The sequence below is a fragment of the Rhinocladiella mackenziei genome (assembly GCF_000835555.1).
Source record: "Rhinocladiella mackenziei CBS 650.93 unplaced genomic scaffold supercont1.5, whole genome shotgun sequence".
NCBI classification, from domain to species: domain Eukaryota; kingdom Fungi; phylum Ascomycota; class Eurotiomycetes; order Chaetothyriales; family Herpotrichiellaceae; genus Rhinocladiella; species Rhinocladiella mackenziei.
In genome coordinates, this window is record NW_013550600.1 from 229058 (window position 1) to 255468 (window position 26411).

Here is a 26411-nt window from a genome sequence, read left to right on the forward strand (position 1 = left end):
CCTCTGGTCAGCGACCAAACGGCAGGCGAGAAATCAACTAACATGAAGGGGGAAGAACCACGATATCTTCTATCCTCGGCCGGTATACCGGCCTTCGAAGGCGGCATCGACGTCTTCGTCTTCAGCTTCTTGGTCTTGATCATCATCAGCGTCCTCATCTTCAGCTTCGTCGTCTAGGTCTTCGTCACCATCTTCATCTTCGTCGTCCTTATTGGTGTCATTGTCATCAGTAGAGGCTGTAACACTAGGTCCTGCATCGATTCCTTTTTCTTTAGCCGATTCAGCTATCTTAGTTTGAGGAGTCGATATCGAAGTCGATGTCGTGGCTAACACAGTTGGGATACCGGGGCCTGTCACACTGACTGTGGGCGATTGTTGAGTTTGCACCACGGGCTGGGGACTAGCTTGTTGTCGAGTAGGAGGCTGTGGTGGTGGTTGAGGTTCAGGACTTGGACCACTCAACTCGCGCTGTCTAGTGGGATTGTCTTCCTCTTGATTACCGTCACGATCTCCTTCGTCCGCTTCAGCCGTAAGAGGACTTCTGCTTCTCGACACCGATCTCCCCGCCTCATCATCCTGACCGGCAGGGGTCGTCGCGGATGGAGGTCCCACTTTCTGTTTTGCCTTGCGCTGTTTCTCTCTCTGTTCAGCCGAAATTGAGCCCTTGTTCCGCTGTCGCCCACCGTCTCTGGAACCATTGCCGCGAAATATCCCTTCTGAAGCAACAAAGCCGGCAACACTTCCCTCTCTTTCATGCCCTGGCGCCACGCTGCTCGCGACACTCTGGCTCCGACTGCGACTTGTCCCTGTGACGCTGCGTGATTCAGCACTATCTCCGCTCGCGACGCCGTAGATGGAGTCAAGGACATCGTAGTTGACGCGCCTCGAATACACACCACGGGTCTTGAACATTTTGCGCACCGACTCGGCAGCACTTCTCTCCCGATCTGCCGTGGTGCCTGCCTGTCCCGCCTTGCCCTCGCCCTCTCCGGCCGCCTCGACGTCACCACGCTCGCGCTCCCCATCACGTTCGTTCAAGTAACTCACATCTCCTCGACGGCCAGGCCTTTTCGTCCCGTCCTTCCTCTTCCCCTTTGCTTGGCTCGCCTTCAGCGCCTCGTCTGCCGGGTCTAAGCCGCGAGCTCGCATTTCCGCCTCCTTGAGCTCGCGCTTGATGCGCTTTGCATGGTCCTGCCGTAGCCAGTCGGCGTTCATGCTCACCCAGACACGCTCTTTGATTCGCGTTTCTTCTTCGCTGAGGAGGCACGTCGATACGTCTTCATCCGAGTCGAATTCATCAGGCCTGAGAGTCGGTGAAAGCGAGACGTTCCCTAGGTTACCTTCTGTGGTGTTGACGGCCGGACCAAGGACTTTTTCTCTTCTCAAGGTTGGGGTTGAAATGGGCTCGGTAGATGAAGGCTCCGGAGATGGCGGTGTCGATGGATCAGATCCATCAGTGGTGGTGGTGGTCTGGTCTGGCTGGTTTGAAGTCTCTTGGTGAGTTGGGTCGAGTTCGGGGTTCTCTCGCAAAGTTTCCAGCACGTCGTGTTCGATTTCTTGTTCAATTGCAAGTTCGGCTGGTGAAGCAGGTGGTGCTTTCCAGTTCGGGCCTCTTGGTTTCCGAGTCCGTGCTGGTGATGCTTCAGGACTTTCTTCACCAGAAGCTGAAGTGGTTGCTTCTAGATCGGCGAGCGTCAGAGATGGGTCAACGGGGATTTGTCTTTGCGGGATTTCAGGAATTTTGTAGCCGTCTGCATCGATACGAACTCGCTTGGCCGGGCGTTCTTCAGGGCCTGGTTCTTGGTTCTCTTGGTGATCCTGGGGTTCCCGCGTGGTAGTGTCTCCCTCGATCTCAGCAGCAATTTCTGGTTGTCGATTTTTCTTAGGTCGGCCCCTTTTCGATCTCTTTTCTTTTGGGTGACGAGCTCGCTGGTACGCAGGGGGATCTGCAGCGGCGAGAGCCTCCAGGACTTCGTTGTCTCTGAATTGGTTGATTGAAAGTTTACTGCTCTCTGTATCCTGGAATTCCTCGAGACGTTTGTTGATGGTAATTTCTGTGACTTTGGCCGTCAGCACGACCTCCCTCGTCGTCCGTCGATAGTTGTTCATCCGCGCCGCCAGAATGACCGCTGCGCCGCAAACACCCGAAGGTCGCCTTCCTGTCGACATCCAGTCTCGCTTCATTCGTTGAACGATTCGGATGGCATCCAGCTTGATCTTATCACGGTGTTCCCTGTCGAATTCCAGTTCGTCGACGAATCTACTGACCAGGATTTCGGGGCCCATGGCGAGCAGATCGGCACTGACGTCGCCCTGGATACTTCCATCCGGTTGTAAGTACAGTTTGCGGACAAGATCGGAGTACATCTTCCCCAGAGCGAAGACATCGATGTTCAGTTTCTCAGCAAAATCGATCAACATAAGGCTGTACATTGGTCGACGCTCGTTTCGGATTTGTTCGTGTTTGCGGCGACATGAAAGGTAGAGACAGACCACCGCGACGCTATCGATGGTTCGACCTTGGACAAATGAGTTGCTCCATGCCAGTTTGAAAATTTGCATACCAGCATCGACCTCGGCCGGTCTGACACCGAGAAGAGACTGATATGACAGCATGACAGTTCTGGCTTGGGCTTCGGACCGATCACGGTTGATGGTTGGTTCGCGGCCAGCATTTCCCAAGGCCCCTCCGGGAGCGTAGGTTCTTTGGTGAGTCTGAGACTCGCCAACGTGAACACCCAAAGCAGTGATGCGGCCCGACTCTGTCTCACCAAAGCCTTGTTCACTGACAAGGCCAGATTCTTCTTGAGCGACCGCACCGCACGTGTCACAAATCAGTCCTTGTTCGCTTTCGACAATATTGGGGCTAGGACAGTGGGGGTTGGAACATTTCATTGTCTTTGGCCCTGTGGGTCGGTTTAAGCTCGGTGTGGACGCCCGTATAACTGTGGGTGTTGTTGCCCGCAAGGAGCTTGGTGCTGGACTGCCGATGCCTTCGATGCGGCCGCGATAGTTGGGTCGACGGTGCTGACCCGCACGAGGCTTAGGTGGAGGGGCCGTGGGTCCCATGGCGGAGGGAGAAATAGATCGCCTGATGGAGGATATTTAAGGAGTATGAGTGACAGTGGGAGGACAGTCGAGCTGGATAAAATACATATTCAAACACGTGACTGGATCTGGCAAGTGACTGGGGTCGAGGCTGAGGCTGAGGCTGTGAAGCAGGTTAAATGAGTCAAAGGTGAGGCTAAGGCGTGAGAGGCCGGTGGCTCTCAGTCCATGGCGAGTCGTCCGGGAACGAGCGCGGTATCTAGATCTGATGTATTCAAGATAGCCGAATAGGGTAAAATGATGCTGGCGTTGATTGGAGGGAGAGAGCAAGAGACGGTGGAAGTGGTGATGGAGGTCGCGGGAGAAGAAGTTGCAGAAAAGTGCCCGAGAATTGGCAGTGGGCGCGTTGGTGGGGAAGAAAATCAAACCCAACTCCAAATTCCAAACTCTGACCCTGCCAAGCCTCCACAATCACAGCAAAATCGAAATCTGCGCACAATATTATTTCCACCGGCGAATGAGGCGGCGGCGACTCAATTTCGGTCATAATCCTTATCAACATTGAATTTATGGCTCTTTATTAAAAATTTTCTTGGGTATCGAACATACCCGACCATCACGAAGTTTGGGAATGTGAAGTCACGTGGTAAACATCTCTTCCATTTAAGGATTAGCGTGATATCAGGCTTGGCATCGACCGCACGACAACCCTGAACTTGAGATCAGCAAGTCAACCAACATTCGCCACCTTTACCTTTTTCTCCTGTCATCTGTAAGATGGTCTCGTGGGGAGCATCCCATTAGAGCCGAATCCAAAAACAATAGTCATCTACAAAAGACCTGGAGCCTGGCATCCATCGCCTTCAATGCTCGTCTCCCCCGCACGAGGCTGTGGTCTCTGTAGCTCCCCCCGCACACAATCCCCGATGTTCGGACTTTCGATTTTACATGACATAAACCATATCAGAGGTCCTTTTAGATCCTAATGTGACTTGAGATTCCCAGAATGTCGGTATCAGCATTGGATTCCCGAGTGTTTCGGAACCTCTTTGGGACACACGAGATTCGAGGTGTCTTCTCGGATGAAGCATATGTTCGTCGGATGGTAGAGGTGGAGGCTGCTCTAGCTCGAGCACAATCGCAGATCGGAGTCATTCCAGTCGACGTGGGTCAGGTTATCGCCAGATCTCTCATAAACACACCGATAGAGTAAGTCGACGAAACCACAACACGTACCGGATTCACAATTTTCCTTAGTTTCGACCGACTTTCCAACGAGACAGACATCGTCGGGTATCCCGTCCTCCCACTCGTTCGTCAGCTTGTCGAGAAGACGCCGCCTGATACGGCCAAGTATATACATTGGGGAGCCACGACTCAAGACATCATGGACAACGCCGCAATGCTCCAGATGCGTGATGGACTCCAGATTGTCAAACACCATCTGAACGAATTAACGGCTATTCTCCGACACCTCTCGCAAAAGTACCGCGACACACCGATGGCAGGACGGACACATCTCCAACATGCCCTGCCAGCTACGTTCGGATACAAATGTGCCGTATACTTATCCAGCATACTCCGACATTCCGAACGTCTCCCTGAAATTGAGAAAAGGTGTCTCTTGGTTCAATTTGGCGGGGCAGTAGGCACTCTCGCTTCATTGGGATCAGACCACACCGGACTCCGCGTCCGAGAGCATCTCGCGAGAGAGCTCGGATTGATGAATCCCAGCATCACCTGGCACGCTGCTCGCGACAACGTTGCTGAGATAGTCAACTTCCTGGCCTTGGTAGGCGGATCGTTGGGCAAAATCGCCTACGACTTGATCCTAATGTCCTCAAATGAGCTGGGTGAAGTATCTGAACCCTTTGTCCCGCACCGAGGAGCTTCCTCGACGATGCCGCAGAAACGAAATCCCATCTCCAGCGAAGTCATCCTCGCAGCTTCGAAGCTCCTTCGCGCAAATGCCGGGCTGGTATTGGATGCCATGGTCGCAGACTTTGAAAGAGCATCCGGACCCTGGCACTTGGAATGGGTGGCCGTGCCCGAAGCATTTGTCCTTGTTGTTGGAGCCTTGCATCAAACCAATTTCGCTCTAAATGGGCTCGTGGTCAATACAGGCGCCATGATGAAGAATCTCTTGTCCACGCAGGGATTGATTGTCGGGGAAGCTGTCATGATGAGTCTGGCACCTTACGTCGGTCGCCAACAAGCGCATGATCTGGTGTACGAGGCGTGCAAACAGTCAATAGAATCAGACAGACCATTGCTGGATATCTTGAAAGAACGCTCAGCAATAACAGATCAAGTGCATGAAGGTAAGCTGAAAGAGCTTTGTGACCCCGCCAATTACCTTGGTGCAAGTCAACTTATGGTGGACGAGGTATTGAATACCATTGGGCAATGATGTTGACGAGTCTCGACACATCAAGGCAACCCATCAAATCCAGCGCCGCCAGATCCTGCCGCAACCACAGTTTGGCTCCACAGGCAAATAATGAATCTCCTCAGGCTCGGACCTCCATCCAGCCAAAGGCCAAGAAAAATACAAAAACTTTTCTTTACAAGCTCCAAGTGAAACTACACACCGGGCGTGGTTTTCCCGCTGGTCGTGTATCCGGGGAAAAGAGAGGACTCAACTGAGTGTTCACCCATCGGATCCAGTGACTGAGCCACCTGGCGCAGCCACGGCGAAGTATCGATAATCCCAGACAGTCAACCTGATGGATTACACCAGTTTTCTTGCGGTGTGGAGACCTTATTTCTGGAACCTCAATCAGCATATGAGGTTTGTCAAGCGAGAATTTCAGCGACCCGACGGGCATCGTGCCATGTTATCGACAATGAAGCACGTCCCAGTCTCCAAGTGGCCTTACGTTTCATATTTCCAGAGTTTTGGAAAGCAGACTCCAAAGGCTATTGACGTCTCAAACTCCAATGTCTTCCTGAATCAGATGGCTCCGCCGTCAGCCGGTTGACCAAGTATCTCTTGCCAGACGCAGCTCTCCGCACCATTCCTTCTCAATGACAGATACCAGTTTCGCAACACAAACACGAACAGGGGGCCGCTTCTCTCCAACTTCATAGATGTGGCAAGTAGCCTCTACACTCTTTGTGACTTTGCCAAGGAGAAATATCTGGCGAAAAGGCTGCCCAAACCATCGACGCTCACATCTCTGAAAGCTACAGTGAGCCAACTTCCAATACCATCAGGAAAACCAACCCTTTCTATGTGTGAGAAACTTGACCTGGCGCCTGCGTTCCTTATCCATTGGTGAGTCTAGTGAACTCAAAGCCGTTTCAGCAAACGACTGAAGGAAGACAAGGTTTGCCGCTTTGATCGCAGTCCATCGAATGGCCGTTTCGTTCGGTCAAAAGCAGGTCCACCCTACCACGTTATCTGCACTTTAGTTTGGAAAGTCCAAGTTCGCAATTCCTCCAGAGACACCGATAACAGCCTCATTGCTTAGGCTCAGAGATACTATCAGAGTTCACCTCCCAACCGTCGCCGAGGTAATATGTTACCATCAGATTGTTAGGGCGAATCAGAGGAATAAATCCAATTCTGCTGCAGAAGTCCATGCCGAGAAGGTTCAGTTCAGAAAAGTGTGAATCCGACGGCGACAGATAAACCGGGTTAGGGTGACCAGCGATTGTAGTATTCCAAGAAAGTGTCTCTTCGAAGCCAAGACCGAAGGCTTGCGCCACCTAGAGTGAAGTTAGTGGGTCGAGATATTCGTCCCATGTGGATGAACCCTTGCATGTTTCGAGATGAACGTCAATGGAGACCCCTGATTCACGACAAAGAAAACCCAACGAGCGTTGTTTTTAATCTTGAGGACACATGGAAGTATCATGCGGAGCTCCCGGCCGTACAAAAAACCATGAATTTCTCTAGCCACCTTACCAGCTTCGTCTGTCGTCGCCTCCTGGAGGTATGGTATATCCACGAGTTTCGAAATTTCAGACTGAAGCGTGTCGTTGTCCATATCCGTGAATGAGACATGACAGTCTTTGGGGTTCACGCCGCCAATGTCATGAATGTCAACAAATTCACCACGATCGATGGCCTCTCTTGCCTTCTTCTGGGTGAAGTACCATATTGGACTGGGACTCGAATCAGAGAAACGCCGCGCGAGAGTCGCATAACTGGGAGGTCCCGAGAACGGAGCTGGTTCATTATGGAGATGGCATGTCTGGCGAAGACCGTAAAGAGGAGGGGGAGAGCTGTAGAGAGGAACAGGAAGGGGGCTGCGGAAAGGATTACGAAGAGCTTTTGTAGCTTGCCGGCTTAGAAGCTTGAGCATGGCCGAGGAAGCAGTTGTTAGAGATCGAATGAAGAATTATTGAGAATGCTGTAGTGCGTAAATAGACGGTTGAGGTAGTGTCTTGGCATTGGGATGTGAGTGCTGACAAAGCGGCATGGAATATTTTTTGGGTGGACTTCTTCCCAACAGCGGGCTTGAGAAGTCTTAAATTCTTGTACGATGAATCGCTGAAGGACGAACTTTGTCTCCACGGATTTTGGCGTATTTCCGCATCATCAGCTTCTACCACTAGAGTTGGTATAATCAGCCGACCTAGAGCCCCAAGTGATCCAAAATTCTTCGGGGCCAAACGGTAGGCGTAACTCCGTTCCAGAAGGAGTTGATTGAATTATATAAAAATCTTCTCACAAGTCCACAAGAAGCAGATAGCTGAACTCCAAATCGACGACGGTCAAGATATTGGAATTGTCGAATTCACCATGGCTTCGTACCTTGTCACCGGAGCTGGTCGTGGTCTCGGCTTGGAGCTGGTGAATCAGTTACGACAACTTCCGAAGCCGCAGGTATCTGTGATATTGGCGGCGACCAGATCTGAGCCTTCGGGTGCACTTCAGAAACTGATCGATAGCTCGGGAGGAAGAGTCGTCCATGTCTTGATGGCCGTCTCGGATAAGGCGAGCATCAATGCCGCCGTGCCCGAGATCGAGAAGAAACTTGGTGGCAAAGGACTCGATGTTCTCATCAACAATGCTGGAGTCATGCCAAGCGCTCCAGGTGGAATCGCTACCATGGATAATTTGCAATATGCATTCGAAATCAATGTTCAGGCTGTACATGACACCATGGCAGCTCTTTTACCATTGCTGTCGAAGGGAGAGCAGAAGAAAATCATTAATATGTCAGTCGGCCCATGTGTCTCTCACCAGCTTCTACGTTCCTGGCTAACGAAAATTCAATTCAAAGTTCCTCTACCCTCGGCTCCATCGCCTACGGTCCTCGCTTCTCTCAGGCACCGGTACCCGCCTATAAGATCACAAAGGCCGCATTGTCAATGTTAACCGTTCAATATGCCATGGAGTACGAGAAGGAAGGTTTTACAATCTTTCTGGTCTCACCGGGGGTAGGTGTTGTTTTGGTGCCCTTCTTTACATGTGGAGCCTGATGCCGGACACTGACAGGGGCGTCTACAGTGGTTAAGGACGGACATGGGCAGCGAACATGCTGACTTAGAAGTCGAGGTTGGCGCCAAAGCGGTGCTCGATATCTTGCTCAAGAGCTCTCCCGAGACCAATGGAAAATTCCTCAACATTCACGTCCCAGGTTGGGAACATAAAGAAGGACCAAATCAGTACGACGGAGCTATTGTGCCCTGGTGAGGAGTTTCCATAGAAATTTCATACAAGCAGTATGAGGCTCGTTAGTTCAATCTCCGGCCTTTAATCGTCCTACATTCAGCTGCACCACCGCGAGTTTGTTAAACAAATTTCTGGATGATTAGGTCGGTCTTGATGAATAATTGACCAGTGAAACTCCGACATCCTATTGTTCACCTTTTCCTTCGGACCTTGAGGGTATCTTATCATTGGCTTAGTTATATAAACTAAATGCTGTGAGCGACTTATCTTAGCCTTGGCTAGCGTACGAGGCTTCGGGCTTTAAGTCCTTATATCCAGAGTCCATGTGCCCTTACATTGTCGTCAGCAATAGGGAACCTGGCCTGTTCCCTCGGTACGATTTTTTCTCCTAACAAGGTCCTCCTGAGGCCATGGATTATACAACAGATGTGACGACAATGGACAAAGCCAGGCGCGGTACAAAGCCGAATTCGTAGCCTGGAAGAAGCCAGCAACCTGTTGGATGTCTCCAGAAGCACGGTCACAATGAAGTTGACACAGCTCGCATATATGGGCAGAGGATCATCGAAAGGGGGTACCTAGACAGCTTGACTGACCGAAACGCGGTATCGCCAGGAACACCAAATTCTATTCTACAGCGGCCACAGGCTGGTCTTATGCGGTTCCTTCGGACCGATCGATCCATTCCATACAAGGAAACTGTCTGCGCAGTCAACAATCTGCCCGAGGAGGGTGTTTCAATCACTTGGACATCAGCAGCTACATGGCGTGGGAGGTCGCACGCATATGCGAAAATATGGATCCGCAATTATTGGATAAGACCAGCGGTCGTATCAGGGTATGTACCATGCAATCTACCGGCCCGTTGAACCGGAACTATTCCCTTCTCTGCAGGAGTCGGTATGTCCCTTTACAAACACAACCCTTTGGCAGGCGGATATTTGACTTCACGTCATCACCGCTGGACATGGATGAATCGATCGAAAGGGTCCACGATACGATCTAAACGCATCCGCAGGTAAAACTGTGCTGAGACAGAGCCCACGGTCGACGCCCTCGACCTGTTACGAGCAACGGCTCAAAAGCATGACCCCACTTAAGCTGAGGGCACGTTGAGATGGATGGATCATCATTCTTTGTTGAAAGAGAGCCATTATCATTGGTGCTAGGTAGTGTCAAGCATCTTGAAGAGTCTGCGTAATCTCGAAAAAGGTCCTCTTCTGGACGGTATCGTCGTTACCTGGGATGGAAACGACGACCCTTCGAATCCCAAGACCTTTTCAGCGGTTGCTAAAGTCGGTATTAATATTGAGGCGTTTAGTCCTCCTCACCATGTGGATGAAATCTAATTGGCGGGACACAGATTGGACTACTCACTTTCAGCTTTACCGTTTACCTCCTCAATCTACTCGGGCCGGATCACAGGTGTTATGGAAGACTTCCATTCCAGCTCTGCGGTAGCAGCATTCGGCCTGGGTCTCTTTGTTGCTGGCTTATGGTGCCGGACCAGTTGTGGGCCTTTCAGAATACCTCCACAAGGAAGAAAGTATTGACCAAAGGCAGTTCTGCGGGTCTGTGTCGGAAACCCCAGCCACTGAAAGAAACCTCACATACATACCAACTTTGATTGTCTTCGTGTGCCTGGAAATACCAACGGTGCTCGCCGGCACCTTTCTCTCCATGAGATTTCTGGGCGGCTTTTTCCAAGTCCACCTCTCGCCGTCGGAGCTCGTTCTCTGGTTGACATCTTGGGGCTGATGCAATTTGCTGTATACTTTTGGTATTTGGGGGTTCGATAGCCGGCCTGGGTCATCATTGGGACCATTGTTTGGGGATGCGCCCATCAAAATCATAACTGGCGCTGGACAATCTGGGCAGTCTCTTGGATGGCAGGATTCACACTTCTCACATTCATTTTCCACCCCGAAACGTCGCCGACAAGCTTCCAAAAGACAAGCAAGCCGCTAGACTATGCAGAGGGACCGGCAACTTAGAATGGAGGTCCGCATTAGAGGAGGCGGGCAGACGGACCTTGTAAGATGCCGCCAAAAATCTATCTCTTGAGACTTTTCGCGTTAATGTCAGAACTGACAGGTCAGTCCCACGCCCAATGGCTTGGAATGATGACTGAACCTTTGTAGTCCTTCTCCTCTCACTTTACTTTGGCCTTCGATATGGGCGTGAGTGTCTGTTTTACGAAACCTTTCCCTTTTGGGATGTGTCGGTGTTCCCATAATCACGTTCTGGTTTGGCTGGTCCCACTCAAGCACAGACGGGATTTGCTTTGGTAACACCAGAAACGAAACTCTGATCCGAGTTTGAGCACTGGATTGTCCCCGTCATTGGATCTGGCTTCTTTCGGCTTCCACTAATTTTCACGGCAAGTTGCTAAACAGACCAGTCGAAGTTTTCTCATTTCGATTTCTTAATGAGGCTGACATTGCACAGCAAGGGGTTTTCGCTTATTTCGCCATGGCCTGTACAGAATAAGCGGTGATCGGCTATGGTCGCAAGTGACCCTCCTGCGGTGCGGATTTGCAGCGGCGTATGTTTCTTCTGTATCTAGTTGATAGTGACGACTCACTATGCACTTCTCAGGTTTCCTGTGTTCACTCCGGCCATGTGCAACAATCTTGGTGCTGGATGGGCAAGCACTGGAACAGTTATGCTGATTAGTTTGGGGCTCTCTTTCCGGTGCGGGAGACCAGTTATGGTCAGGGGCTGCGGGCGGCCTGTTGTAGATAAATCGTCGACTTGCGCATATCGGTACAGAAGAAAATAGGCGTATCTCTCATTGGGCCTACAGTATTGCTAAGGAAACTCCACTTCGGCATACCTACCCGGCCTGGCGCTTCATCTTTTTTGACTGATCCTCATACTTCAGCCACGTTTTATACGAAAACTACACAGCTCCCGAAAATCGTGATAGACGATGTGAAGCATTCCTGCTTGTGACGCACCTCTAGGCCAACTTTTACCTCGATAATGCCTCCTATTCCTGATGTGACCTCTAAACTCGCCGCACCGGTCAAAAAGTCCGTCTTCGAGCGCCAGAAGGCGGAAGCAGAAGCTAAAAAGGCCCGAGAAAAGGCAGAGACGGCAGCTGTACTCGAAGACTTTGTGAAGAGTTTTGATGACGAAGGAGATCAGCCCGCATTTCCGTCGAAACGACCAGGTGTGGGAGGAGCCAGCGTAAACAATAACTATGGGCCGGGGCCGGGCAAAAGGCACTTCACAAGCTCTGGGTTGAAGAGTGGGCCAGGGAGTTTGGGCCCGGTTCCATCTACATCAAAAAGCGGACCGGGTAGTTTGGGACCTGTCCCGAACTACGGCAAGAAAAGACAATATGAAGACTATGCGGGAAGAGATCGAGATCGCCGGGATAGGATGTTCTCATATAGTGATGAAAGAGACGGAAACAATCGGCGGGACTCTGGGACCTTTTCTAATGAAGAAGAGGACGCCAGGGATGACGGCGAGCTCAAGGCTGCTGCAAAGCCGACCCTACATCTCTCCTCGCTCCCTCCGGGAACGTCGCCAGCAGTCATCAAGAGCCTTTTCACACCGTCTCCGTTAACGATCGAAAATGTCCGCATTCTGCCGGCCGGCTCAGGGTCAATAAACGAAAGAAAATCCGTCACGGCTATCGTGACTCTCGCGGCTGAAACACCAGCAACCGACATTGACACGATGGTATCGCATTTACAGAACAGGTATCTCGGCTTTGGATTCAATCTGTCGATATCTCGTCATCTCTCTTCTGCAGCACTGACCGGTTCCAACTCCTTGAGCAATAACACACCGCACTCGAACTTGAACTCCCTCCCTTTCGGCGCAAAGCCGATTCCTCAACATACTTCTCTATCTCGAGCCCCTCCGCCAGGCCAAGGGCCAGGACGTTTTGCACCACCCGCGTCATTCACATCTTCCACCCCATACGGACCGAGATCCAATAATCTACCCGCGACTCAAGTCTTAGTCCAAGCACCCAGGGACCTCCAACAACTCCGACTCATCCACAAAACAGTCGAAGCCCTCCTGACCTACGGGCCTGAGTTTGAAGCACTGTTGATGTCCCGCCCCCAAATTCAGCGTGCAGAACAATGGGCTTGGCTGTGGAATTCCCGATCCACCGGTGGTGTATACTATCGTTGGCGGTTGTGGGAAATTCTGACGAATGCAATCGCCCGCAGACGACGCCAACCCACTAGTTACGGCATGCGACAGTCAGGAGATGTTCTCTTCGAAGGACAAAGTATCTGGGTTCCCCCGGAGGAAAACCTCAAGTTCGAATATACCACGAAACTCGAAGAGTTCATCAGCGATGAGGACTACAATTCCTCCGATGAGGAGGACGCCGAAGACGGAGGCGGCTTGGCCAGACGCTATCACGATCACCAAAAGCTTGCGGGGAACCCCGCCGATTCCATGCACGATAACGACGGCGCCGGATATTTGAACCCGCTGGCGAAAACCAAGCTCGTCCATCTGCTGAGCCGTTTACCCGAATCCAACACCAAGCTTCGCAAAGGCGACGTTGCTCGAGTAACAGGCTTTGCAATCGGACATGCTGGTGCGGGCGCGGACGAAGTCGCCACCCTGGTGACGCGCAATGTGATCAAACCCTTCTGCTACAGCGTGATCAAAGCAGAGAAAGCTCGCCATCCTGACGATGAGGGCTACAGTGATGACGAAATCGTCGAAGGCTCTAAACCCAAGACAGACGACGCAGAGAAGGAGAAAGACACCACCCCAGCCTCCATGGTGGGTTTGTATATCATCTCCGACATCCTTTCGTCCTCTGCCTCGGCCGGGGTTCGACATGCATGGCGCTACCGCTCACTTTTCGAAACACAATTGCGTCTCCAGAATGTGTTCCCAATTCTCGGCCGCGCGGCGCGCGAGAACGACTGGGGCAAACTGAAGGCGGAGAAGTGGCGGCGCAGCGTGCAGAGTGTGCTTAGTTTGTGGGAAGGTTGGTGTGTGTTTCCCGGGAAGAGTCATGAGGAATTTGTCGAGGGTTTCTTGCATCCGCCATTGACAGAGAAGGAGATCAAGGAACATGAGGCCAAGAAGGGCAGGGCAGATCGAGACAGCCTTGCAAAGGAGGAGAAAGACAAACCTGTCAATCGTTGGAGGAGTGTTGATGACGCCAATGCCAGTATTCAACCTGATGAATGGGCCATTGATAGCCCATCTATGCTGGGCCGGTCCGAGGATGGCGCCGATGGGGATGCCGATGTCGACATGGACGTGGACGGGACACCAATGGCCGATGACGACGAAGAATACGGCGACGACGATCTGACCGATGCGGGCCTCGATGGCATCCCGATGCTCGATAGCAGCGACGAAGACGAGGCTGAAGATAAAGAAAATGCACCCGAGAAGGACGCCACAGACACGGGGATAGGCATCGAACAAGACCCTCCGTCTCCGGCCAACTCCGAGCCAGCGTCCCAAACGAACGAGACAGTGACCACTTTAAAGCCGCCTCAGCCTGCTCCAACACCTACGACGACAAGTCCCATGTCTCAAGGGCGCCGAGTACGTCCGAAAGCAGCGGACTTTGACGACATGTTTGAATGAAGAATGGAAGCCCGAATATCCGGGCTCGAAGTAGATGGTACGCGAACCAAGGGGATCGCCGGCATGAGCGCTTCATTGCCATGTGAAATTGAACTACGACCTATTTCGTGGGAAGCTTGATGAGAAGAATAGAAAATTTATTGACTCTCTTCTTTTGGGGGACCTTGGGAACCCTACGTTCCCAGCCCTGTTCCGATTCATAGCCCAACCAGCCCATTTACGGTTTATGATGGCATCTGGAGTTCTGAAGTTACTCGTTCACAAGTAAACTTAAACCTCGTCCAACCAGCATCCTGCTACTAGCTTACGCGTCCTCTGTACTCACCTTGTCTGGCTCTCCTTCCGTCAGAGTGACAGAACGAGACTCCTGTGTGGGGCTCTTCTCTAATGGCGCCGTATCTGCCTCCGTACTGGCCGTCGTCTGCTTGCTCGCGGGGATGGCAGCGATATTGGGATCGGGACTCTCCCTCTCAAGTTCTGGTCCGGAAGTCTGATCTGGACTGGCAGTCGAGTGTTTGGAAAGTCCCATAACCTTTTCATTGGACGTTTTGGGACTGAGCGGATTGGATTTCTCCTGGCTAGGTGTTCCGAGAGTCGGATCCACGAACTCACTTGAGGTGTTTGAAGGGATCCTGGTAGCAGCTGCTTCTGGCTCACTCTCGGTACCTTTCTCCACCTCGGCTTCTCCCTTGGATTTGTCATGGTCTGTTGTGTCGATTGCGGTGAGGAGGGACGCATCGGGAGGAGCGGAACTCGGGGCCTGTTCCGTTGACGTCGTCTTGGGTGCTGGTGCTTCGTCTGAAGTAACATTCAACTCATCAGCATCGTCAATTGTCCATAATGACCTGGGCGTAAACATGGAAAATGCAAACTGAGGCTTCACTACAGCTGCTGGAGATTTGGCTGGAGCTCTCCTCTGTGGGCCACGGGCCCTGCCCTTTCGTGCGTCTTCTAAGGGTTTGGTCTCTTCTGCCACAGGTTCAGGCTCTTTCTCCTTGGGGGGTCCTAGACCAAGTTTCTGGTTCAGATCATTCATGAAATTTCCTCTCAGATTGGCAATTTTACTGCTTTGGCCCGGTCTCGCTGGAATTTGAGGTTTAACCTTAGCAATCGGCGGTGAGGCCTTCTCTTGCCCAGTCGGCCCGGTCGATTCACCAGAAACTGTCTTGGTTAAACCTTCTCCAAGTGCTTTCTTGGCTGGTCGAGCTGGAATCTGCGGCTTCGGTCGATCAGGTATGCTTGGAACGTTTTTCGGCTCGGGAGATGTTGATGCTCCCTTCGGCGCCGCGGTGTCTGTTGACGCGGAGCTTGTAGGTGGCGCACTCTGAATCGTTTTCGGGGGTCGAGCAGGAATACTTGGGGCAACTTGAGCGGAGGAAGCGCCTTCGCCTGATCTGCTCTTGCCTGCAGGACGAGACGGAATGAATGGTTTGATTGGTACCTCGGCCGGACCCTCTCCCTCGTTTTCGACTGGCGGAGTGCTGACCGTGGTGACAAGCTGGTGACTTTCGGGACTATCCTCCCAAATATCCGAGGATGGGAACCTTGGTACCATTCCAGGCCTTGTCGGCATATCGTCACGGAGGAGTGGGGCAAATCGGAATTGGGCGAGTCTTTCTTCGGATGGGAGGAGCTTCTTTTGTTCGTCCTCGGCGGATTCGTCCTTTCGAGCCGCTTCCGTCTTAGGAGGCTCGAAGGTTTTGGAAGCAGGCTTCTCTGTCTGATTGGGAAGATCTGGAGTCGATACGGTCGCAGAATAGAGAGCGCTGCTGGGGGTATCCTCCCAGATATCCTGACTAGGGAATCGTTGTTTCAGGGCATGCGGTATCTGCTTGAATCGTTCTGCATTACTCACGGGCCTTTTCTCGTCATCGTCCTCGGGAAAAAGGGGTTCATACTCCTCCACATCTTCCAGTGGAGTATGCATGTTCTCCCGATCATCGTGATGCGAAGTGAACCGAGTCAGTGAATGAGAGGAGTTGTGCAGACCGTATACGCTGGACGGTCTGCTTGACGGTCGTGAAGACGGAGTTGCATCGCCACTTCGGTGCTCCAGATCGTACGAACTGCCACGACGTTCTGCATTGGGAGACACTGCTGGCTGGAGATGCTCGATGCCCTCTTCCTTTGCGACTTCGTCCGCGGCTAGAATAGGAACGCTGTAGCCGTGCTCATTGATGTAGTCGTTCTCACCCGACGCTCTCACGTCTTCCGTTTCATTCAGGGTTTCTTCGCCGCCGGTAACCTTATTATAACGGCGTTGAGGTTGAATATGGACTTCCTGCTCGGCTTCACTCTCGAGGGGATGATCATCGGATCGGCCCGACACCGACAACCGGCCTCGGCGAACTTCGGCGGGGATGGGCTCGTCCGCAAGAAAACTGGTCTTCCTCAAGGGCGACTCAGCGGCTGGTTGAGACGTGTTGGTGATGGTCTTGGCCAGGCTGTTCGGAGTATTTATTTGGGATCTTGACACGTAGAGATCGGAGGCTTGATATCCGATCTGTTCATCTGGATAGGAGTCGGTAGCCCTAGAAGTGCCTATCAAGATCAGCAACATTGCCGCAGATACGAATGTCTGCATTCCTTACCCAGGCCTGCTCCACGACTTGCAGTGTCACGAACGATCTTGTTCAAATCGTCACTGCTCAATGCGAAGGCGCCTCGACCACTTCCGATGCTTTCGTACACTCCATGGCCGTGGGTTTCCTCATGCTGAGCGGCCTCGGGGTGTTTAGCGTACCAATCTTTCTCAAATTTGTCCTGCGGGGGGATGCCGTGACCGTGAAGACCGTAGCTACCCGGCGGAGCAAAATTTTCTCGACCACTTTTCGTTCGCGAATGATTGGGACGTCTCTTTTGTTCTCCATTGCTTCCGGTATGGGAAGGGCTTAGGCCCGGCGCCGGAGAAGGGGCCTGAACGTCTCCTAGTAATGGATTGATTGGGACTCGGAGACCGAGTTCCGCTGGGCCCGACTCGTCACCGTAGATGGAGGAACGACGTTCACCTGCGACTGCGGATGACGGTCTGGAGAAACTAGTTCTGGCCCTCACATGCGGAAGGGCATCACCTTCATCCTGGGACGGGGTGGACGGTTCCCCGATACCGTGAGCGGCCGCTTGTTGCGAGTCGGTTCGGGTGACGGCCTGGACTTGGGCGGTGGCACTGGACTTGGGGAGAGAGGGTTTCGGAGCATGCAGCGTCAGATCTTGTCCAATATTTCTTGTCTGCGCAGCAGCATCAGCAGCCAGAGCTGAAACTGGAGGCTGCTGGTTCGTCTGCATGTCCAGAATCTCGGCATATTCCATTCCTTCTTGTCCGACGGACGGGAGATTTTGGACACTGGGCCGGCGTGGAAGTGCCTCTGCGGACTGTTGTTCAGTGGTTTTCTGACGGGCGAGATTGCTGGGCCACGGTTCATTCAAAGGAGAGCGAGGATAGTTTCCGGGCGAAACAGAACGATCGAGACGCTTATTGATAGGACGAGGAACGTCGGGCAGCTTATTTGCGCCATGAGCCAGTGCTTGTTGGACTCGAACAGGACGAGGGGGAACGGTTGGAACTATTTGGGCCGACATAATGGGCAACCGAATGCTTGATGTCGGCTATGGAGTCAAGATGTTAGTATTGTACTGAGAAGGGGGCACCCCCCAAAAAAAAAAAAAAAAAAAAGAGCATTCTGCTCTACACCGCCTGGCAGATGGACGAGTGGTGGGATGAAGATCTGCGAGTGGATGATAAGAGTAGGGCGGATTCTCGAAGGATTGGAGAAACTACATACCGGTTGGAGAAGACTCGAGGGAAAAGGAGTAGAGAACAATCCAAGAGGGAAGACAAAACGGTGAAGAAATAGAGAGTACGGTAGACAGGGGAGGATGTTGGGAAAAAGATTGTTGGGCGTGGGGGACAAGAGAAAGAAGAGGAGGAGGAAGGACAAGCAGCAGATGATGAATGAGATCAGTTACAATGAAGATGAGGTGTTTTGTTTTTCAGTGAGGAATTCAAAGACGTTTTGTTGGAGGCGCAGGCAAAGTCACTCCCGTATATCGTTGACGATTCGCATGATGCAGCGTGCGTCGTGGTTCAGGTAAGAGACTAGACCAAAAAGTGATCATGTGGGGGCAAGTTACGGAGGCACTAGGCGACATTTAGGGGGAGTGGCCAAGTATCCAACAGCCTGCGCCAGCCTTTCAGAGCGCCCGTAATATGGGTGGGTGGTCCCTACAAGAGCAGCGGCGAGTGGCTCAATAGCTTGCTGGTTGGATGTCGGTTATAGTCGGGTACCTGTCTGAATTGTCGCCTGGTTGATTGGCTGGCCGCACCGGTTCAGGAACCACGGCTGGAGCCCGGAGCCCGCAGTTCGCAATGTGACGTGATCTGGTGTCTGGACTTGTCTCGATCGTTGAACAAACTCTTCGATCGACTGCATCTATTCGAACGTGCTCAGGACTGTGGGTGGCCATGAGACCCATGAATTGATGGATCGAGCCATTCGATGAGCCATTTTTGGGATTCCCACATCGAGCACCGGACAATGAACGGTCTTCGTATGGCAATCCGCAGGAGAAAAAAACTTTTTCTTGTCCCTCACGTGGCCATGATTCAGTGTTTCAGTTCTCATGCTGGTTGTATGGAACAGAAATCAACCAGCCAATTGAGCCTAGATCCTATTCACCACCTGACCACATTACTTATTTCCTTTTTTCCTTTCCTTTCTTCAGAGTGCTCCGGGTTTCTAAACGGTTCCGGTCTCCCCCGCATTTTATACATTGATGCCGACCCGTGGAGAAGACTGACTGATAGTTGGCACCTGGGTAGGACGTACCTGGGGGTGGTTCTAGAATTGGTAATATCCGCTCTGTCAGACCTGGAGGCGGGAGACCCGTCCATCAAAATTCGATTACCAGACTTTCCCAATGTATGTCTAATCGATACTTGATGCCCTTATCCTCCTGTATGGGCAAACATGTACCGATAAGCCAGTGCAACTCCCTGTCTATGGCCATTTATCCACATTATTGTTCGTATGTCCTCTATTGTTTAGTTGCCATCTTTGCCAGTTGTGGCCGTTCCGCCGCGGGCATTCAGACCATTCGTGACATCCAGCCTCCACTCATCCACGCAGTTCAGCCTTCCCCCCCGTCATTCGCCGTCCCGCAACCACGCTGCCGTTCTGGGCCGGTTGTGATGTGGGCTTCTTGCCAAACAATTGCATTCCTTCCACCAAGCGACGCTCTGTGTTTTGTCGTCCGTTGACAAAGTCAGGATAGTTCAGCGTGAGCTCGGTGGCACCGTTGCAGATGTTGTCGGCAGCCTCCACTCCGAGCATGAATGAATGATCCTGGTTACCAACTTCGTACCTCCACGATCCAAATCGGCCTCGACTATAGATTCCCTTTTCTTGGAGAGCTGGGAGCATCTGCTTCAGGACTCCTTCTCGTTCCAGCGTTGGGGTGGGATAGCCGTGGTCAAACCGTCGGTGATAGGTCGACACAATTTCATCTTCTGGCTTCAGCATTTCGGTGTTGACCAGACCCTGGATGCAGTCCTTGAGGAGAGTTTCATGGTTAACAGGCTTCATGCTCGATTCAGAAACCTCCAGCATGATTGACCAGTATGGGCCTTCTTTGGCCTGCATGCTTTGTCGACGGGATCCGTTGGCTAATTGCAGAGTCGGCAATTTGACATCCTTTGGTGGCTGATTGTATGGCGAGTAGTTCGAGAAGATGGTGGCGCGGTAGAATGGACAATTGTCTTCGGGGAAATAGAGCCAGCATTTGTCACCTATCCGCTCGGGCCGCGTGCCACGGAGACCGACACCGATGACATGGGTGCTGCTGTAGAACAAGCCCTTGGACAGAGAGATCATCTTCTCATCTTCCATGGCCTCCGCCAAGAAGTCGATGGCCATGGTGCTGATAAGTCGTTGATAGTTCACGATGGTGCCATCTTCCAGAAGCACCTGTTTCTGATCTGCGTTGACCTTCTGGACCGCGCCTTTCTTGCCGAAACGCTTCTTCTCGGCCGGCAGAGTGTTGGCCACCGCTATCCAGATCCCCCCGGTTCCGTCCCGGGCAGGGAATCTGAATGTGGCATTGGGTCCCCAGTTGCCTGCGGTTTTTTGCAGAATCACATTCTGTGCGGCCTTCTTGAGATCTGGGGCAGCTACACGTTCGCCCAGCCATTGACATTGCATCTGCGCATGCATCAGAGGAGTCCTGAGAACCTGTGTATCCGAGGTCAATCTTACCTTGGTGGTAGGAACGGCCCAGACCTTGAAGTTGTATGGCCGCATGAAGAGGTCGGCAAGTCCAACGCCCTGATTGCGCAAAATCCATTCGTCAAAATTCTGGGGCTTTGTATTGGCAATTCTGGCTTCCAAAGCGGCGTCGATCAAGCCATCCATGCACTTGACTTGATCTTCCTTGGACAGCATGGAGATGTTGTTCTGGAAAGGGTAGGGAACCCATAGGCCCTTGCAGCGGACATAGGATATCCTTTGATGTGTATACCAATCATCCTCTTGGGGCAGGGCCTCGTCGATGCAGTCATCAAAGTACTTGTAGTGAGAAAAGATGACATGGCCGCCGACATCATACAGCTACCCGGTTGTCAGTCTTCCGTTTCATGCAGAGCTCTTGTCTTGACGCACAAACCCTTCCTTGGTTACGTCCGTCGAGGCGAGGCCACCAGGAGTTTCGTTCGAGTCGACGATCATCCACGATGGGCCGTTCTGCCAATGCGGTCAGTGGGAATTCTCAATCTGTGAAGGCGACATACAATCTGATTCAGTCTTTTGGCCGCTCCCAAGCCCGTTGGGCCAGCGCCAATGACCAGGACATCCACTGAACTGTAGCACTCGTGTTAGTTGGTGGTGACCAAAGAACACCGGGGGTTTGACACACATTTCGGGCATGATTTTGGCTCAAACTAATGTTGTGAGCGCTCTAACAGAGACAAGGAGAGACACAATTGATACAACCCGCGACCTTAACCGTACTGGAATGCACGGACATGGGAACAAGTCAAATGTTGCGTAGCAATTGGGGTTTATTTGGCTCCCGTCTGCGACCCCAGAGAAGTCCCTCTGTTGCGAAGTTAGAGGGCTTGGCAGGGGGGCATGGCTTGCTAGGTCGCTGGGTCGCTGTCTACTGTCAAAGTCTATCAAATCATTTACCGTATCTCCTGCACCCAGCCTCGCCTTCAGGGATTGTGGTGGATAGGACCATGTTCATCCCTTTTCTTCTGATCATCGCGCTCAAATTGCGTTGGTACCACTTTCATACCAGCCGTTAGAACCCTGCGGTTAGGCTGTAGATACGAGTGTCGCAGAGCTAAGTGGCGCGTTGCTAGTACTCGAGGGAGCTGCATTGGGTGGCTGTTTTGTTGCAGGAGGGGGAAAAGCCAATGGCGAGAAGAATGACACAATTTCTGTGTTGCATCGGATAGTTTGCTCATGCTGTGGACAGAAGCCGTTGCTTGATCTCTCTTGCGGATTTATGGGACGTTTGCGAGCGAATCCTATGCGAAGAGCCTCGCTGATCACCATATAGGCATCGAAAAGTTGAGAACTCTAACCGCAGACACAGTCCTCCGTCCATGGGGAGTGTGGTCGGTTACCACTCTCAAAGACGGTCCGCAATGTATTTATCCCATAACATCATATTGCTTGTGTTGTCAAACCCTGGACGCGTGTCTCAGGTCCTCAGGTCCAAAATTGGGGGTTGTCATCGAAATGGTGAAATCCACTTAGCGAGAGGATGCACGTGCTCCCATTGGCAGGCCTCTGCCGTGTGTGGCTCCCCGGTGGCTTTCAGGCTTACGCTGGACTTTGCTTGGACCACGATCCCCTTTTTGGCCTGGACTTTTGACTTCTCACGTTGTGATTCTGAATCTTGACCCTCATCGAGCAGCAACCGAATCAATCCTCAATTCGGCATCTTCTCTTTTCCCCTCCATTTTCTTGCGCTCTGAGGATCAATTCATCCTTCCTTGGCCCAAACCGTCTCATCGGTCACTTGCTTATGTCTGCTTGATTCTCGCCAACGTGCTTCACCCAAGGACCTTGTCTAGGTCGCCGCGGCCGTTTTCCTTTCGAGACTTTCTCCTCCGCTCCCAATTACCTCTTCCCGCAATGGCCGACGTCGAGAAGAAAGCACGCACGTCGGGGGAGCAGCCCCGAGCTGAACCAACACCCGTCCTGCCAACCGCCAATACTCCAACGACAGAAAAACCAGCGCCCCCTAAACCTTCCCTACACCCGGCTTTCTACGTCGTGTACGTACCGTCTCATTCTCCAGCCGGCACATGAACTGACACAACGTTGGCAGGACGTGGATCGGATTCAGTGGAGGTGTTATTTTGTTCAATAAATGGTTGTTGGATACACTTGGATTCAGTATGCATTTATCAATATTCCGAATAGTCGACGTGCTGACATGGTCTCAAGAATTTCCCATCACCCTCACAGCATGGTAGGCGTCGGGTTGGCCCATTTTCCTCCCCAGCCTTCGACTGATGTTGCACCGTCAGGCACATGGTCTTTGCGACCTTCATGACCCAGATCCTGGCCCGGACTACGACCCTGCTAGATGGACGCAAAACCGTCAAAATGACCGGCCGAGTCTACCTCCGAGCCATCCTTCCCATCGGCTTCTTCTTCAGCTTGAGTTTGATCTGTGGAAACAAAGCCTACCTTTACTTGAGTGTTGCCTTCATCCAGATGCTGAAGGTGAGTTTCGCCGGCGAAAAGAAGGGAGCATTGGTTGACATGTTGGAAGGCGACGATGCCGGTTGCAGTCCTCCTGACCACGTGGATGATGGGTGTCGCACCCCCAAGTTTGAAGACCCTAGGCAATGTCTCGTTCATTGTGATTGGAGTGATCATCGCGTCGTATGGTGAGATCGAGTTCAATCTGACCGGTTTCTTGTACCAGGCCGGGGGCATTACTTTTGAGGCTACCCGGTTGGTTCTGGTTCAACGTCTGCTCAGCTCTGCCGAATTCAAGATGGATCCATTGGTGTCGTTGTATTACTTTGCGCCCGTCTGCGCTGTCATGAATGGTCTAACCGCCCTGGTGCTTGAGATGCCCAAAATGAGCATGGATAACATTTACGATGTCGGTATTTTCATGCTTGTGGCCAATGCAATGGTTGCGTTCCTCCTCAACGTCTCCGTGGTCTTCCTGGTAAGTGCACACTGATCTACGCGGCAGTCGGTGCAGCGTCTGACCCTTTCTATAGATCGGAAAGACATCATCGCTGGTTCTCACTCTCTGCGGCATTCTCAAAGATATTCTCCTGGTGGTGGCGTCCATGTTAATTTGGGGTACTCCCGTCAGCAAGACACAATTTTTTGGTTACACAATCGCGCTCGGCGGTCTGTTGTACTACAGGCTTGGATCGGAACAACTCAAGCAATATATGAGCCAGGCTGGGCGATCGTGGTCAGAGTTCGGTGTTCAACGACCCGCCATGCGAAAAGCACTCGTCTTCGGGTTGGTGTTGGTCACAATTTTCCTCTTGCTGGGTGGCTTGGCTCCAACATACGCCCCCGCGCAAACCAAGAACTTGAAGGATTTGTTCAGCACTGGACTGGGTTCATGAATATACACAGATACGAGAACAACATGGGGGAAGGCTTTATCGAGTCGACGGCTGAAGGATTGACTGATTGACCATACGACAATAGAGATGATGAGTAGACCGGGGGCCTAGTTGGACTGGTTCAGCATCCTGATCGCGTGTACGGAGTATTGTATCATATTTGATAAGCAGAAAACGGCGTTGGGGATACACAGTGATATAAGTTAGATGGTGCTTCGAGTTTTAGCTATTCTTCTGCCTACCTAGATAATGATATACAGCATTGCCAACAGAGGAAAGGTGAGCTATATTGTGAGAACTCTAGCTAGGATCGCTGAGCCTCAAGCTGAGCCTGGCGCCCCTCAAACGACACGGATAAACATCCACTATCCGCCCCTGCTCTTTGTCATCACTATTTCGCCAGCAAGGCAGCAGGCGTCGCATCTACGGAGTTCCCAAAGAGTGGATAGTTCCTTTGTTCCCCCACATCAGCACCTGATCTTTAGCTCTTGCCCTTGAGGCCGTGGTCACCGTGCCACTGGCCGGATTCCCGATGCAACCAGAACAACCAGTTGATGCGATGACATTTTATTGGGCTACTGGCACTAAGCTCTGGCTCCCCCTTTTGGATGTCCCAGCACCCATTCAGTGTTTGTAGGCTGGTCGTCCAGTGGGGGCGGCGAACGGCGAGCCAAGTGGGGGTTGTTGCCTTGCAACCTACCGCATCAACCAGCAAGCCACGAACTACCCTCTCAGGTGTCCATCGCAAAGCTTCTCCATGCCCGCCTCCAGTGCTGATTTGCCTGCTGGCTGTTTGCCTCTCCCCCTCAGGCATGGTGGACCGGATACTGGGAGAACTTGGGCTTATGCATGCAATGCCACTGCAGCTCACACATCAATCGTTGTGCCAGCCTCCCGATCACTTGCGGCGTTCCTGGTTCAATCTTTCATACTCGCGGCTCCGAACTCTGCAGTACCCATCGCTGCCATTGCCGCAAAGCCCGTGCTTAGACGTCTTGCATGTCCACATCCACTGCCTCCATTTATTCACCATCCTGTGTACACTACATCATGGGCAAAGGGATTGGCAGACCGCAAAATCCCCAGAGTTTGCTTGACTTTTTCTCGCTCTCAGTTTCCATGGCCATCCTATTTCCATTCACCATTCCTCATTCCCCAGCATGCGACCCTACCTCTCTCGGTCTCTCTCTCCCCCCCTTCAAATTCATCTTGCCTCGTCCCTTACGCCTCTTCGCTTCGCTTCCTCTTCTCATCCTCGTCCTCCGCCCATCCGTCCTGACTTTCCGTTCATCCCACCACCTCACACCAACCCCTAACCTTTCACCTACAAGTGCTCGATCGCATCGTTCCCTCTGCTTGCCGTCATCGCCTCTACCATTGGCAATTTGGCATTGGCGCCCTCCGTAGACATATCACGGGATCTGTTCGTTGGCCACGAATGCCAACATGCCCTTCGTGTCTCTAGAACAAACTCAACTACCTACCCCGTCCGACACGCCGAAGGCGATGGAGCAGGATGAAGCCTGCCCGGCCTCATATCCCCATCACTCTACCACATGGACTCCAGTCGACAGCATGACCCCCATCTGTACCAATCCATCGAGAAAGCGGTCGCGCGACGAATCCGCCTTCGGCCATGAGGCAGACGGCTCTTACTTTGCCTCAGTCGATACCCCGGCGCCCATTCCCGAGGAAGAGCCTATCTACGGTGAAGGTATGGTCTTGCTCAATCCTAAAACGGGCCTGTCCGTTTCGGCGGAGAGCCAAACCGGCACCTGGTATGAGGAAAAGGCGGACGAGAAGGCGTTGGAAGAGCAAGCCAAAGCGGCGCAATTCCGGCCCAAGATGCCTCCCAGTCGAAAATCTGTTCGATTGTCTCAAAGCTCAATCCGTCTACCCATCGATACTTCCATTACCTCCGCACCGGCAAGCCCACCTAAAACCGCCGGGGATCGACCCGAGTTCGACGAGGCTACCATAACCTTGGGCATTGGCTGGACTAAGATGGCGTTGGAAGATGAAGCCATTCAGGCGGCGGCCAGAGGCTGGGCGAAATATTTGGAAAACCATTATGCCAGATATATCCATGGAGCACAGATTTTACTCAAAAGCTCTGGTCTCAACGCCTATCTCGTGGGCTGTCAGGAAGGCTTTTTCCTATTTAGCGAAGACCTGCTGGAGGGTAAGCTGGTGGGCAGGACTTGGGAGACATGTCTACAAAATCTGATGTCCAATCCCATGGCATTCGAAGGCGAAGACGTCTTGCGGGCCGAGAGAACTCCGGGCCCAGAAGCCGCCCAACCTCAACTATCTCAGCGAGACATGACGGAGATTTGGGCCGATTATAACCGACTTAACAGCCCTAGATCGATAGCTGTTGCTAACGGTGGAATGGACTTGGACTGATATCAAGCAGGGGCTTTTTCCTCATCCTCATCATCATCTCCTTATCGCTGCTCAAGTCCTAGGCAAATCGACTCTACATCAGAAATGATCGTTTCGAATCAAATGTCGCCTATGATCACCGGCCAACTTCCGGAC

The 26411-nt window shown here is 52.2% G+C and overlaps 9 protein-coding genes across 9 annotated transcripts; 5 read left to right on the plus strand and 4 right to left on the minus strand.

Moving 5' to 3' along the window:
- Nucleotides 1-69: 69 nt before the first annotated feature.
- Z518_06563 (uncharacterized protein) lies at nt 70-3069 on the minus strand (the record flags this gene model as incomplete). Its single annotated transcript, XM_013414695.1, has 1 exon — nt 70-3069. One exon carries the CDS (start codon nt 3067-3069, stop codon nt 70-72), a length of 3000 nt encoding a protein of 999 aa, XP_013270149.1.
- A 985-nt stretch (nt 3070-4054) lies between these two features.
- On the plus strand, nt 4055-5458 carry Z518_06564 (3-carboxy-cis,cis-muconate cycloisomerase; the record flags this gene model as incomplete). The annotated part of the gene is made up of 2 exons (XM_013414696.1): nt 4055-4257; nt 4306-5458. The coding sequence occupies 2 exons, from the start codon at nt 4055-4057 to the stop codon at nt 5456-5458; spliced, it is 1356 nt and encodes a 451-aa protein (XP_013270150.1).
- A 1052-nt stretch (nt 5459-6510) lies between these two features.
- On the minus strand, nt 6511-7358 carry Z518_06565 (uncharacterized protein; the record flags this gene model as incomplete). The annotated part of the gene is made up of 2 exons (XM_013414697.1): nt 6511-6759; nt 6807-7358. 2 exons carry the CDS (start codon nt 7356-7358, stop codon nt 6511-6513), a joined length of 801 nt encoding a protein of 266 aa, XP_013270151.1.
- A 440-nt stretch (nt 7359-7798) lies between these two features.
- Z518_06566 (uncharacterized protein) lies at nt 7799-8695 on the plus strand (the record flags this gene model as incomplete). Its single annotated transcript, XM_013414698.1, has 3 exons — nt 7799-8217; nt 8283-8439; nt 8510-8695. 3 exons carry the CDS (start codon nt 7799-7801, stop codon nt 8693-8695), a joined length of 762 nt encoding a protein of 253 aa, XP_013270152.1.
- A 2964-nt stretch (nt 8696-11659) lies between these two features.
- On the plus strand, nt 11660-14263 carry Z518_06567 (uncharacterized protein; the record flags this gene model as incomplete). Its single annotated transcript, XM_013414699.1, has 1 exon — nt 11660-14263. One exon carries the CDS (start codon nt 11660-11662, stop codon nt 14261-14263), a length of 2604 nt encoding a protein of 867 aa, XP_013270153.1.
- A 304-nt stretch (nt 14264-14567) lies between these two features.
- On the minus strand, nt 14568-17842 carry Z518_06568 (uncharacterized protein; the record flags this gene model as incomplete). Its single annotated transcript, XM_013414700.1, has 2 exons — nt 14568-16804; nt 16855-17842. The coding sequence occupies 2 exons, from the start codon at nt 17840-17842 to the stop codon at nt 14568-14570; spliced, it is 3225 nt and encodes a 1074-aa protein (XP_013270154.1).
- Nucleotides 17843-19377: 1535 nt separating this feature from the next.
- Z518_06569 (uncharacterized protein) lies at nt 19378-21180 on the minus strand (the record flags this gene model as incomplete). Its single annotated transcript, XM_013414701.1, has 5 exons — nt 19378-20460; nt 20515-20865; nt 20917-20997; nt 21045-21114; nt 21170-21180. The coding sequence occupies 5 exons, from the start codon at nt 21178-21180 to the stop codon at nt 19378-19380; spliced, it is 1596 nt and encodes a 531-aa protein (XP_013270155.1).
- Nucleotides 21181-22398: 1218 nt separating this feature from the next.
- On the plus strand, nt 22399-23870 carry Z518_06570 (uncharacterized protein; the record flags this gene model as incomplete). Its single annotated transcript, XM_013414702.1, has 6 exons — nt 22399-22541; nt 22595-22662; nt 22714-22738; nt 22797-22995; nt 23045-23452; nt 23508-23870. 6 exons carry the CDS (start codon nt 22399-22401, stop codon nt 23868-23870), a joined length of 1206 nt encoding a protein of 401 aa, XP_013270156.1.
- Nucleotides 23871-25316: 1446 nt separating this feature from the next.
- On the plus strand, nt 25317-26276 carry Z518_06571 (uncharacterized protein; the record flags this gene model as incomplete). Its single annotated transcript, XM_013414703.1, has 1 exon — nt 25317-26276. One exon carries the CDS (start codon nt 25317-25319, stop codon nt 26274-26276), a length of 960 nt encoding a protein of 319 aa, XP_013270157.1.
- Nucleotides 26277-26411: the final 135 nt, after the last annotated feature.